This window comes from Prionailurus viverrinus, chromosome D2 (genome assembly GCF_022837055.1).
Source record: "Prionailurus viverrinus isolate Anna chromosome D2, UM_Priviv_1.0, whole genome shotgun sequence".
Classification (NCBI taxonomy): Eukaryota; Metazoa; Chordata; class Mammalia; order Carnivora; family Felidae; genus Prionailurus; species Prionailurus viverrinus.
In genome coordinates, this window is record NC_062571.1 from 37,151,029 (window position 1) to 37,164,184 (window position 13,156).

Consider the following 13,156-nt stretch of genomic DNA (forward strand, 5'->3'; position numbering starts at 1 on the left):
CCAAGTGGCCAATGAGACTACTCCTGTGTTTACATGGCATAGTCATTGAGTTATTAATAAATAACTTCATGGTTTTATTTACATGCCAGGCCACAAAACATGTTGCATATTAACATGAATTGGATCATCTCTCCACAAATATATTATCTTCCTTAATTATATACTAAACCCAGGAAGGATTTTTTAGATACCTTCAAGCTTCAAGTTCATTGTACAGTTTTGGGACTCAGGCTATGCAACCAAGCAGTGTTGGTCAGAACTCCAAATCCCGCATATGGTAGCTGGGTGATCTTGTGCAAGTTATATAACCTCCCTCAATTTCAGTTGCCTTATCTATAAAATAATAATAATAATGGTACTTGTATCTTAAGGTTGTTGGGATAGTTAAATGAAACTCTGTGTAAAATGCCTGCATATAATTAGTGCTCAAGAAATGGGACACACACACATTCATATATACATTCATTACTTGGAAGTTATAATGTATTACATTGTGATTATATTCTATGTTTGAACATTAGGACAAATACTAAATTTTCAGCAAGGATTAATAATGAGAAGCAAATTATTAACTTGTGTTTCATCATATTTCTGTGGACAAAGATGAACATTTGTTTATAGATAGGATATTCCACTTTTTAAATTACCCGTGCTCTTTTTAGTAAATTCTCTCTCATTCGATTGTTCAAGAAGTTCCTGTGTTAGAGGCCTCAAGGCATTCACTCTCAATTTGGGTGTTGGCCCCTGTGCTCTTGAAGTCTACATTCCTACCAGAAAGGATCAGATAGGGCCCTGTTGACAGTGGTGTGGGGCAAAAGTGAGTGATGATCAGGAGAGGAGTATCATAAACTTGGGGCCCCCAGTGCAGACACAAGGTGAAACTGGGGAAACAAGTTGGCTTTGGGAGGCTTTGGGCTTCTGACTTGGTGCCTGATCACACTGTGGACTTTTGAACTGCACGGTCTTGGATGTATTACTTATCCTGCTTCTCTGTTTTCTCACTTCTCAAGTGAGAGTAACAATGGGATATACCTCATACACTGGAAAATCATTAGCACTTAGGACATATTCAGGAAATATTAGCTCCTGTGCTTCATTGTGCTCCTTTCTTTCCAATCCCCTTCTTTTTCCCCCTTACCTCCTAATATTCCTCCCTCTGTGTCCACTTCTCCCTCCAATAGGAGAGATTGGAGAGATACTTGATGGAAAAATGCATTCTTTCATATCTGCCTTGATAAGTAGTTAGGATTTTAAATATTTAAATTTTAAAAATGTTAAATTGCAAGAAGCAATGACACAATTAAATAAGTTGAAAAATCAAATCACTCTAAATCACATTAACAAAAATCTTTTAATCTTTGCCTATTAGCTTTTACCTCTTGTTAATTCTATATCATTAAAAATCACAGTGTATATACTATTTTAATATTTACTGTGTTTGCTTAATATTATATCATAAAAATCTTGGCATGTTTCTCCCTTTTTTATATTATAGTGTTATTTGGTTGCCATAAGAAATCATCACTATTTCCATAATGCCCAATATTTAGTTTTTATTTTTCCTTTTGCGATGTAAGTGGCTGCTAAAAATATTTTGGAAGCTACTGCTCTGGATGATTTGTAAGGTCTTTTACATCTCCTACATTCTGTGATTTTATCATTTATTAAACAGTCCACAAAATGCCTAAACCATAGTCCGTCCGTCCTCCCTCCCTCCCTTCCTTCTTTCCTTCCTTCCTTCCTTCTTTCCCCTCCCTTCCTTCCTATCTCCCTTCCTTCCTTCCTTTTTTCTGTTCCTGGTTCGTTTTTTTTTTTCCCCCTTCCCTCCCTCCTCTCTCCTTCCATAAATATTTCTAAACTACAACTCTGGATCTGATGCCATTTTAGTAACTGGCATAAGTGGACCCCTTTATATCAGATAGAAACAATGGGAAGCTCCAGGATGTTGCCTTCAAGGGGCTTCCTTACTTCAGGGAGGTCTTCGGCACCTATCCCTTCTATGACTGATTTATATGACTGACTTATAGCCTGAACTAGCCTTCAGCCCCTTCAATCAGCTGAATGCTGTTCTCTTGCCCAGAATCTGCTCTTTGCCCCTTTGGGAGATTTCTTGGTCTCTTGGTTATTGACTCAACCTTATCCTGTACCTTACCGTTTTTTATTCCCTCCTAGTTTCATGACTTCTCGCTCTGACAATATATGGCCTTTTCCACTCCTAAGCCTGTCTGTCATTCCCAACACGATGCATCTGTCATGAAGGCTTTCTATCTTGCTTCACACTGAAAGGCATGGTGCATTTACCTTGGAGCAGGTCAGAAGTCTCCCCGTTCTGGCTCGTTCTTCGGCTTCTAATTTAATCTTTTAGGTGATGGCAAGTTTTTATCTCTGATTCTGGCAACCTAGCTCAGACTTTTGTTGTGTCCAATTGCAATCATTGTATAGCTAGTTTTATCTTTGACATTAAAATGTTTGATTCATTCAATCACAATGCATTAACTATTTTCAATATTTCTGGCAGCATGTTGGGTACAAGGGTTAATAGTATAGTTAATCTTAGAAAGCTAATATAGTTAATCTTGAAAGCTTTCTCTTAGTATGAGTAAGAAACAAGCAGGGACATAATTACTCTTCCATGTGGTCATGTGTTGTAATAGAGGTCAGGGATAAATTTCTGCGACAGTGCAGAGTTTGGGGGTCATGCTACCAGTTGGTGACTCTTAATAACTAGTATTAATCATGGTTATCATTTTTTTTGATGAGTCAGGAATGCAACCCAAGTCCTCTTTTTATTTTTCTTGGTATTCGCAGCACAGGCCTTGGCATATAGTAGGTGGTTATTAAATACTTGATAACTAAATGAGTGATGCTTTTTCTTATGAAAGAAAATAAATGTTTTTAGAAGAGTCAGCTTTATACCACAGTTTCAGGGAATGAATTGTGATGAAAAGCGAAGATTGCTTTTGCTTGAAGGAGGCTGACAAATTTCCCAGACCCGGGATCACTTTATGCTGTGTATGATTTAAGGGTGAGTGAGCATGCCAAAGCGCTCCACTTGAGCTGAGTAATGGGGAATGAGTTGTGGAGATGTGGTCTTAGATGGTATTTTGTGAAAAATAGTAGGAGATTTATGACTATTAAACAACTTTGTAGCTGCCCCCTTCTTGTTTTGAAGGCTGCCAAATCACTCCTCCTGTGGTCTGTATCATATTCCTTCAGGGCATCCATGATGTTCAGAAATATCCACTGGAATGCAGGTTTCCATGGAATGCACCCAATGGGAAGGGACTTGAATTTTACATACTCATCTGAAGACATTTGTTTTCTTCAACCGCGGAGTGAGATTCTCACTCTGCAAGTCTCTCATGGAGTGTGCTGCACTTCTACTGAGTCTTTTCCAGCGAGGCTGCCAAAGTTCTGTCTTCCTTCCTGCACCATGGAAATTGCAAAGTGCAGTATATTAGTGACTATTATCATTATTGCTGTGAGTTTAAAAAATTATCAGCAACTATCCATTTGTGAGTAGGGAAAGAGGACAGAAACCTTCAGTATGCTTTGACAAATCTTAAGCAGAAGAACTTACTAGGCTGGCATGAGCCTTTCAAGCCTTAGTATGAAGGGGGTACACATTCACTAGTATTTATCAGCTTTTTCTATTCCTTTGTCATACTCAGAAGCCTTAAGAAAAACAGAAATGGGGGTATTTCGTCACAAAAGGCAAACCAGAAACCACCTAAATTCATGTTATCTGTGTTGTGCAAGTACTGGGAAACTGTTAGAGGAATTTCCTCTCATTATGGGTTCATATCAATATAGGGCTGTATGGATCAGAGAGGAAATAGGAATATTTGTTTTTTCAATTTTCTTACTTGAGAAATTTCAAAAATGTAGAAAAGTTGAGAAATAGCGAACACATGTCACTAACATATAGACTTTGTATTTTCTAATATATTGACGTATCTGTTTCTAAGTCTTTATTTAAATAAAATAAATAAACCATATATACATGTGTGTGTGTGTATGTGTGTATATATATGTATATATATATTTGAAGCCTCCCCTATCCCATTAGCCCCAGTCCTATTACCCTGCATTCTGGCAGAGGCAGCCATTTTCATGAAGTTAGTGTTTAACTAGTATAATTGTTAGATGTTTCCATACACACATGAGGTTGAAGATGAAGATATATTTATAGATAGATAGATATAGATATTTCATATTTGTGATTTTGCAACTTGTATTTTCACTCTATGTTAAATTTATTTATTTATTTATGTTTTCTGTGTTAAAATTTTAGACCTATTCAACTAGAGATACATAAACCAGATTTATTGCTCTTAAATGCTAAATATTATTTTGTCATACAAATATACAATATTTTATTTATCCATTTTCCTTATTGACAGGCATTTGAACTATTTCCAATTTGGTGTGTTCTAAATAATCATGGAATAAACACTGTTTTATGTTCCACTTTATAGACCTGAGTGAAATTTTCCATAGTACATACATTTTAAATAAAATACATTTTAAATAAAATTTTCAGTTTTATTAGGTATTGCTAAATTACTCTCCAAAGTAGTTGAACCAATGTCTATTCCCACTGGCAAGGGACGAGAGGATAAAAGTTCATTTCCCTTCATTCACCTTTGCCCTTGTTGTAAGACTTGAAAGTTGGCCAATATGGTGAGTGGAAAAATTGTATGTTGTTTTAATTTGCATTGCTCTTCGGACTAGTGAATTTGACCTTCTTCTCTTTCATTTATTAACCACTCAGGTTTTCTCTTCTTTGAATTTCCTGACATTTCCATTGTCCATTTTTCTATTAGATTTTTAATTATTTAGGGACATATGTATTCCAGATGCTAATATTTTATTGTAGTTATTACAAATATATTGGGGTAGGAATGACTTAAAAAATAAAATGTAAGAGTATAACTTTCTCCCATAAGTAGTTAGGAAATTTGGCAAGGACTCAAAGATTTGAGAAGATTTATGGTTCTGAAGATTCAGATTTACCCAAGTTTCCTCTATTCCCATTTTAGGCATATCTTCTTAATCCAGGTAAAAGAAAACATTACTTAACTTTTTCCACTTACATTTCAGTCATTTCATACTCAATATACTATAGGTATGTTGCTTCAGTTTCAAGGGAAGTTCTTTATTTGGGGGCAGGTAATGTGCAAGTTTAAGACATTGTCTTGTCCACTTGTTTCATATGATAATCACTCTTTTCTTAATTGTTCCTGTAACCATAATATTGAGAGAACAAATGTGTACATCACTATTGAAAAAATCCCATGGACTTCATTTCGATAAGAGCCAAGTCAAAGAACTGGTATTTAGAATCTTAATTTGTAGTAGCTTCCTTAAACATCCAGCCATAGATATTCCACCAACAGTTCGCAAAATTGTTCTTTTCCTGGATTCTTTTCCATGACTTGAGTTTATAAATGGACACCAAGAAGAAAAATAATTAAATGCTAGGCATAGAATGATGACTGTAAAACAGAACTCATGCCACACCAATTTTGCTTTGACTACAATTGGAAATAAAGGTAAATAGCTATTTTACTCTTGGTTATAGAGCTCTAATGTTTTGCCCAGTCAGAGGTATTTGCTGAAAGGTAGTTTCTTCCAGTAATTTTAGGAAAAGCTGTCATCAAATTGTCAACAGCCCAAATTGAGATTAAACACACTAAGAAATATCACAATATAGCAACCTAAAATTCATACTGGTATTTTGGGCCTTTATAGCATTGAGGTGGAACAGAAACATTGACAGAGAACCTATGGCCTTTTACTAAGGAAGTATGGTAGATCTGTGGAAGGACAGCTGCCATTACTTTGCCCCATATATCCTGCCTCCAGCATTGAATAGGTGCCATATTTAGAACACTGTCACTGTGTCTCATTTATCATGTGGGGATTGCAAGAGACCCTGAATTCCAAATGGAGGGACATGTGGTGACTTTAGTATTTGAAAATCTAATTTCTGCAGTATCCTAAGTATCTAATGATATGGTATGTAGCAAGTCTTATCTACTTTTTAAAACATTTTTCTTGGTGACTGAACTTTTATCTTTCTGGACCCAGTACCCTCACATCAAGCTTTAAACACCACATGTTTCCCTTGGAGCTGGAGTGAAGTTGTGCTACCTGAAATCTGTCTCTACCTTAGGGACAAAGCTTCTGATTTTGCTCCATTCAGAACTCTTTCTGTAAAGTCTCCACTGAAAGCCGCTTAATCAAACATCTCAAATGTCAGAAGCAGGGTTTAAAGGGTTTTTCTAGCAAGTAGGTCTAATCTCCTACTTAGTTTTGATTCCTATAATGTAGATAATCTCTTTGGAGAAAAGGCCTGCTCCAAGCAGGGCAAATATATCCCATAGAATATATTTCCTATTCCAGAAAGAAAAATGTAGCATTAATGAAATTTACTTTTTCTTGAAGCTTGGAAAGGTTGTAAGCTTAGGATTTTGATCCTAGCAGATGTTCTTTTTTGGATATTAAAAAAAAAAGTAGTATTTGATTCAGAAGTCTCAGTAAGAATTGCAATAGTGATGCTTCTTGCTATAAGTATCCACACTGAATGTGTCAGAACGGTCATGGGTTCTGAGGGACACCTGACTCCACAGCCATAGTCCTTTCTTCCTGGCTTCATCCCCTTAGTTGTAGAGTTACAGAGAAAGAAAGGTAGCACTTCTTACCCATACAAGTCACACTATATACAGTTCGATGGTTAAAGAGCTGTTTGTGTACAATAAAAAACCATTTTCACAGATACATTTCATATCATTTTCTTTTAGGCTTTGGAATGGCAAAGTTTTATTGGGGACCATTATGTACCAAATTTCAGATGAGTTTTTCAGTGTGGTTGTTAAACTTAGCCAGAACCCCAAATGCACAGTGTACAATGGTTTATATCCTTCAGTTCATGCTACTGAGCTTCTGTGTCTCCATACCACTAGGCCCAGGCAAACTGGCCCTGTTTTTCCCCATCCACCCTGGGGCAAAGCCCAGCATCTTCACTGGTTTCCATAGAAATCTACTCACAGTGAACACTGAATCTGTGGGAAGCACCCTGAAGAAGGCCTGTGACCTTTACCTTGTCTCCTTCCTCCTTCTCACCTTTCAGTTCAACACAATAAACAAACCATCCCTTTGTCACAGAGCCCTTTCACCTGTTAGTGAGACTCTTCAAAGCTTCCTATGCTACCCTGCACTCACCAGAACATTATCTCAGCACAGACAACTCTTGCTTCCTAAGAAGAGTCTTGGTTGATAATACTTCCTCCAGACCCACATCCCTAGAAGACATGTTTGGTAAATGAAGGTATTTAGTGGTTGGTGTTACTTCATGTTGACATGTTCTTTTATTACGCAGGCTTCCAGTGACCATGTCGAGGCCTCTCCAGAGCACCCCTATACACCCCTGCCTTCTGCTTCCAGGGATCTTACCAATCACCGAGGTAGGAACTCAGCTTTTTATTGCTCTTAGTAGTTACAGGGAGGGACACTTGGCTGTGCAGAGCTCTGGGCTCATTATTGCTGCCTCCGCACTTTAGAAGGAACACAGTGCTTTTCAAGGTCTTGATGAGAAAACCATACCTGTCAAACCTAGTGATTTTAACTCATATTAAATAGAATTTAGTGGCGGTCTACTGGGAAGGCAAATAAATCCATGCTATAATATAATTTTGTGATTTGATTTTTTTTTCTTTAAGTAAAGAGATTATAGTACTTAAAAATTACTAAGTAGATCATTACCTGCAGCAAAAGTGTTGGAGAGAATTGAGAAACTCACTAATGTTTGTAAAAGTATCATTGTTTGGAGAGAATAGTTGAAATCTGTAATTTTAAAATGAATGAACTCTATGTTACAACTAAAAGGAATTCCAATTTGCCTAACAACATTGCCCAGGATCAATGCACAGCTTTTCTTAAATTATCTGATCCTCAAAAACATTAATTTGGCTTACCCGGTGTTCCCGATGACTTGAATTCTTACTACCATTTCTAGAGTCTACATGGAATATAATTTAAAAATGCCTCATCCCTTTGCTGTCTGCTTAGGCCAAGGGTTCTATGATCACCTTTGTTGGAACTGGGAGGACACGAGGCCATGTGGTATAACTGTTTTACCCCTTTTATCCTGGTTATGACTACAGGCATGTTTCTTAATTGTGAATCTGCCTTCCAATCTAAGTAAGAACAAGCTTTTATTGAGGGCATTCCATACTTTGAACAACATTTCCCCAAGCGGGAAACTCCCCTCATACATTCAGGGAACACTGAATAAGGACTGTTCCAGCTCCCACCTTCTTTGCAGGATGGATGGGCATGAACAAAGGCTGTAGAGATGCCCAGAAAGTGGGGAAGCTGGCACTTGAAAAGACATGTGGGCTCTGGGCAAATGGCACACTTCTACTCTGCAGGCAATGATCAAGAGTGTATTGCAGGATTCCAGGTGTCTGTGATTTGGACCTTTGTTGCCTATTTGTTGTCTGGGCACAGTAGGACTTTTCTACATTTGCATATATTTTGGTTCAATTAGAATTCTGTTCATTAGGTGTCAGTTTTGTGGAAATCAACTTTGTTCAAAGGCAGGTAGAACAAACAGCTACCCACATGCTGTATTTGGAGGACCGCAAAGAGAGCTCCCTCACTGAATGTCCTTATGGAAGTCTTGAACATATTCCTTTAGAGACTGGTGTTTTTTGTTTTGTTTTGTTTTGGTTTTTTTTTTTTTGGTGGGGGGCAGGTGGAGAGTTCCTCTAGGTGAATAACAATACCATATCTAGACAGAATAACCAATTAACTCTAGCATTATATGCTCATGGATTTATTTATTGGTTTCTTATATTTAAATTTAAAAAAAGGTATTTTTACTGTATAGATCATTGAGTACACTGCATAGGAATTGAAGTCTCAGAGCCCCCAAGTCCACTTGTAAAAGTTGATCTAGCCATGAAATTGAGATTTCACAAAAGAAGGACATAATGAGATAAATGATAATCCCCAATAATAGGACCATATTTCACTGTAATAGTAAAACAAGAAATTTGAACCTTAAAGAAATGGAATATAAGACTACAAGTTGTGAAGGTATGTTGAGTAATATTTGGAATATGGAAAAATGCCCAAGGTGTTTAGAGTTAAAACAAATGCCCTTTGATGACGTCAGAGCCCGACATTATGGGAACGTTGTTATTTAAAGGACCCAGCAACAGATATCTCAGTTTTACTGAGGAATACCTTATCCATTTAATGAGCTGGTTGCTTGATTAGTTCGAAGGACCTGGTAGTGAAAAAAGTGAACATAATGAAATGGTGGCTAGGTCTTTGGGCCTGTGGTCTTGTGGATACCAGTAAAGAGAGAGCCAGAGAAATTCATTAAGTTTGAATTATTATTGGACTGATCCATGTAGGGAAGAGATGAGACTGATATGTTTTAGCTTGGCGTGAATTCTATGATAACAAGTGGGGAAAGCCTGATTTTTCAGCACCTGGAATGAGACTACTTAATGCCACTTTGCTTTTTTATATTTAAGTTAAAGAAATTATTCTTTTTTTTCTGATCATATAAACCACCAAACTATCTGAGTGTCATTTGGTAATACCTTTATGGAAACAGTTTACAAACCTTTATCCAGGGAGGCTCTTTCAGATTGTGAAGGCAAATTACATCATTTCTTTCCCAAGTGAAATCCTCCATGATGTCTGAAACTTGCTCTATAAAATCTTAAGTGGAAGTTCTATTTGCAAATAATTTTTGATTCATCCAGTTCCCAATCTCTTTTCATTCCGCACCAACAACTACATAAACTGTTGGGCAGTAGTTCATGTGCAAATTGCTATTTTTCTGTACATGCCATTTTCCCTTTGCTTGTCCTTTTATGTAACTTCCAATGTCGAGTCTGATAAACCCAAGATTCATTTCCTAAGGACTGTAGATTCAAATGCAAAGGATTTTGCATCTGTAATTTACAGCTAATCCATGCACTGTAGGGATAATAATGCACTGTACTTTTTGATTCTTATAAGAAATTGTTTCTTACATTGATTTTTCCTCTTCCTGAGGTACTTGTAATATTTGCTTCTTTCTCCTTAGTGCAATTGTTTATATTCTTCTTTGTGTGATAGAGGTGAAGTGTATGCATATCTTGAACTCTTCATAAATGAAAGTTCCCTGAGGGGCAGTAAAGATTCTAATTGTTCTTCTCTTTCACATCACTGCTTCCTGCTCATCCTACAGGTATCAGCTTAAATATCCCAGCTGCAAGGAAGACTCTTCTGATACCACCCCACACATTTATATTAGGTCAGTGCTCTTTTATTCAGGGACTGTCTTCCTGGACAGGCTATAAGGGCTTAGAGGCATTGATGGAGATTGTGTCTCTTTGCTCACCACTGTGCCTGCAATGCCTAGCACAGGGCTTCCTGCTTAATAGAAGCTCAGGTTAATATTTGTTCAGTAAATGATGAGAGGCGAAAGTCAGTAATTTAGATGCCTCTGTGAGATACCTTGATTGTGTCTGAGAAAAGAGACCCATCTTTCTTTGAAAGTGAGTGATACTGGAAGGAAATACCAGCCTTGTGGACCTCAGACCTCAACTTTGGTTGCTTTCACAACCCCAGATCACCATGGTTGGGTCTACATCTATTGGTTCATTGCCAGACAGCATTTTAGCCACATTGTATAACTTCCAAGTAGATAATAGTTTTTATGTCATAGTTTTCAAAGTCTGGTATTTTGATGGTAGGAAGGAAATAGGATGAATTAAAGCAACTAATAGAATTATTTTACTAGAACAGAAGCTTCAAAGAAGGGGCTGGACTTGCAATGAGATGCAGGCCGTGATATACATGTGGTTTTAGAATGGTGCGCCTGAATCTCTCTGAGAATTCTGCTCTAGGTCTGAGTATGTCTTTAGAGTACAGGGACCACGCGGCTGTGTCAATGATCCCAGTTGATACCTAGTGGCAGTCTACTTACTATATCCTCTATTGGGTATCCACATTATGAGGAGTGTTGAAGTGTTAGAAAAATGTTTCTTTAAATATGTGCATAGGACATACACCTGCCTGCCAGGTATTGCCACTCTTTATCTGGTAGCTGTTAGAAATGGAATTTGCATTTATATAGACCACTGTGTCTTTTGGGGAAAACATTTCTGTTTAGTGAATAGACCATATCATACTCAAGACAACCCTATAAAGTAGGAAGAGTAAATATTATTATCCCCATTTAACAGAGGAAGGCGCCAAGAACTGCTGGGGAAGACTAAGTCACTCATTGACAGAGGCAGGGAAAAAAATATTCAGAGTTCTGTGTCCTTGACTCCCAGGCCACCCCTGACATGTGTCCTTCACACAGGACATCTGAAGCAAATACAGGACTGACCGTGGCATTGTGCTGGAGGGAAGAAGAAAGTACAGGCAGAGAAATGGCCTGGAAATGGCCACTGCCAGGGGTGAATTTCCAAATCCTTTGCTAAGGCTGCAGCAAAGTATTATAGTATCCTTGCCTGTTTTTGTCAAAAGAATTGTGTTACTTTCCTTCCCTCCCTTCTTTTAAATTACAAGTCTATAAATTCAAGAGCAGAGAAAGTTTGAAAAACCAAAGGGGAGAATGCTATGGCATCAGTCTGTATTCAGATAGGAAAAAAGAAGACCCACTATATATTCACATCATGAAGGGTTTTAATGTGAGGAATGAGAGAGAGCCTTATCCAGTCAGGGAAGACCCCACTCAGTGTCCCAGCCTCACACCGAGGCTGGTGATCCTTGAGAGTTTGCTGAAGTTTCTGCACATGTCAGGAATGCCTGGGAACCTCCTAGTGACATTTTCTATGTGCAGCGCCGCTGTGGGAGTGACTCTAAAGAAGTTCACTTGGACACTGCTTCAAACATTAGAACTGCCCAGACATTGCCCTGTTCCTCTTTCTCTCTGGATTTCCAAGTCATACTCCAGTGTCTCTGTTTGGCTCAGTCTAATGTAGAATCATGCACCAAAGGAAGTCTCAGAAATGCAGTTTCTAGTTCCTCCTCTGAGCTGCAGAGAAAACCTTAGTAGAGGGTGGTGGTGATGCCAGGTTAGAACAGACAATCCCACATGTATCCCATAATCTGACATGGCCAGTAGCTATCACACCAAAGGCCCCATTACAGTGCATTTGTATGCACATTTTGCAAAGTTATTGCAAGTCCAGTGAACATCCCTGAATTATTATTTTTTCCCTGATGCTTATACAGTCTTGAAAATATGCCATAGTTACCTTGTTGTATTAAGCATTGGACTTTAAGTGTATGAAAGAAAGAATGCAAGAAACCAAGAGGAAATCTATGGAAACTTGCTTGGAGATGGTTGCCAACCTACTTCCACCCAACCTTGGCAATCTTGCCGTTATCTCTGACACATTTGGTAGGTGTTCATCCTCTTCTGCCGCCAGGGGCTTGGTCTATTTGTGTTTGAAATTGATTGCTGGGACTGCCATTGAATGATTTACATAGCAACTCATCATAATTAGTTATCGTTTGCAGTCCCCTTAATGTGAGTTGCATTTTATGCTTAGGAATTGATTTTTCTGTATATCTCCATGAAGCAGCAAAATGTGTGCCATCCAAATAAGAAGAAAAAGATAGAAAGAAAAACAGCAGGCATTTTTTTAATTTTCTTAACAGTTTTAGCATGAGATATCATAAAATATGTTTTCCCAGAAGCCATAAATAGAGTGTTTTGCTTCAACTATTTAAATAAGTCAAAATGAAATGAATAAGAAGAAAATGAATGGATGTGTGTGAAGATGTGGCAATGTAGACAAAGATGTTTGGGATGGGGAGATGTTGGCCAGAAAACCTGCATGCCAATGAGCAGAATACTTTCGGGAGGGTTCAAGATGGGGCTGCTTGATAACCAAACTGCTCATTACAATTTGTTTTAGGGTTAAAGGATTTGGAGGTAATCTGTCTCTTTCAGACAATTTTTAAATTTTTTTCCCTGTTTTTTGTTTGTTTGTTTGTTTTTTATGGTCCTCCCATCTTGCTATGTCATCCTACAGGGGACATGAAACCTAAGTAGGTTTGATTGTTATAAACAAAATCTACACAGAATAAGAGCACAGACTAAATGAAAAGAAATACATTTATTTAGGTT

General features: G+C 37.7%; 1 protein-coding gene across 2 annotated transcripts in view; it reads left to right on the plus strand.

Annotated features, from left to right (window-relative positions):
* Positions 1–13,156, plus strand: part of LRMDA (leucine rich melanocyte differentiation associated) — a 1,031,273-nt gene that overhangs the window by 815,584 nt on the left and 202,533 nt on the right. For both annotated transcript variants that reach the window (XM_047824811.1, XM_047824812.1), the window contains exon 6: positions 7,385–7,469. In XM_047824811.1, the coding sequence (XP_047680767.1) occupies positions 7,385–7,469 (85 nt within the window). The remainder of the gene's footprint in view (positions 1–7,384; positions 7,470–13,156) is intronic.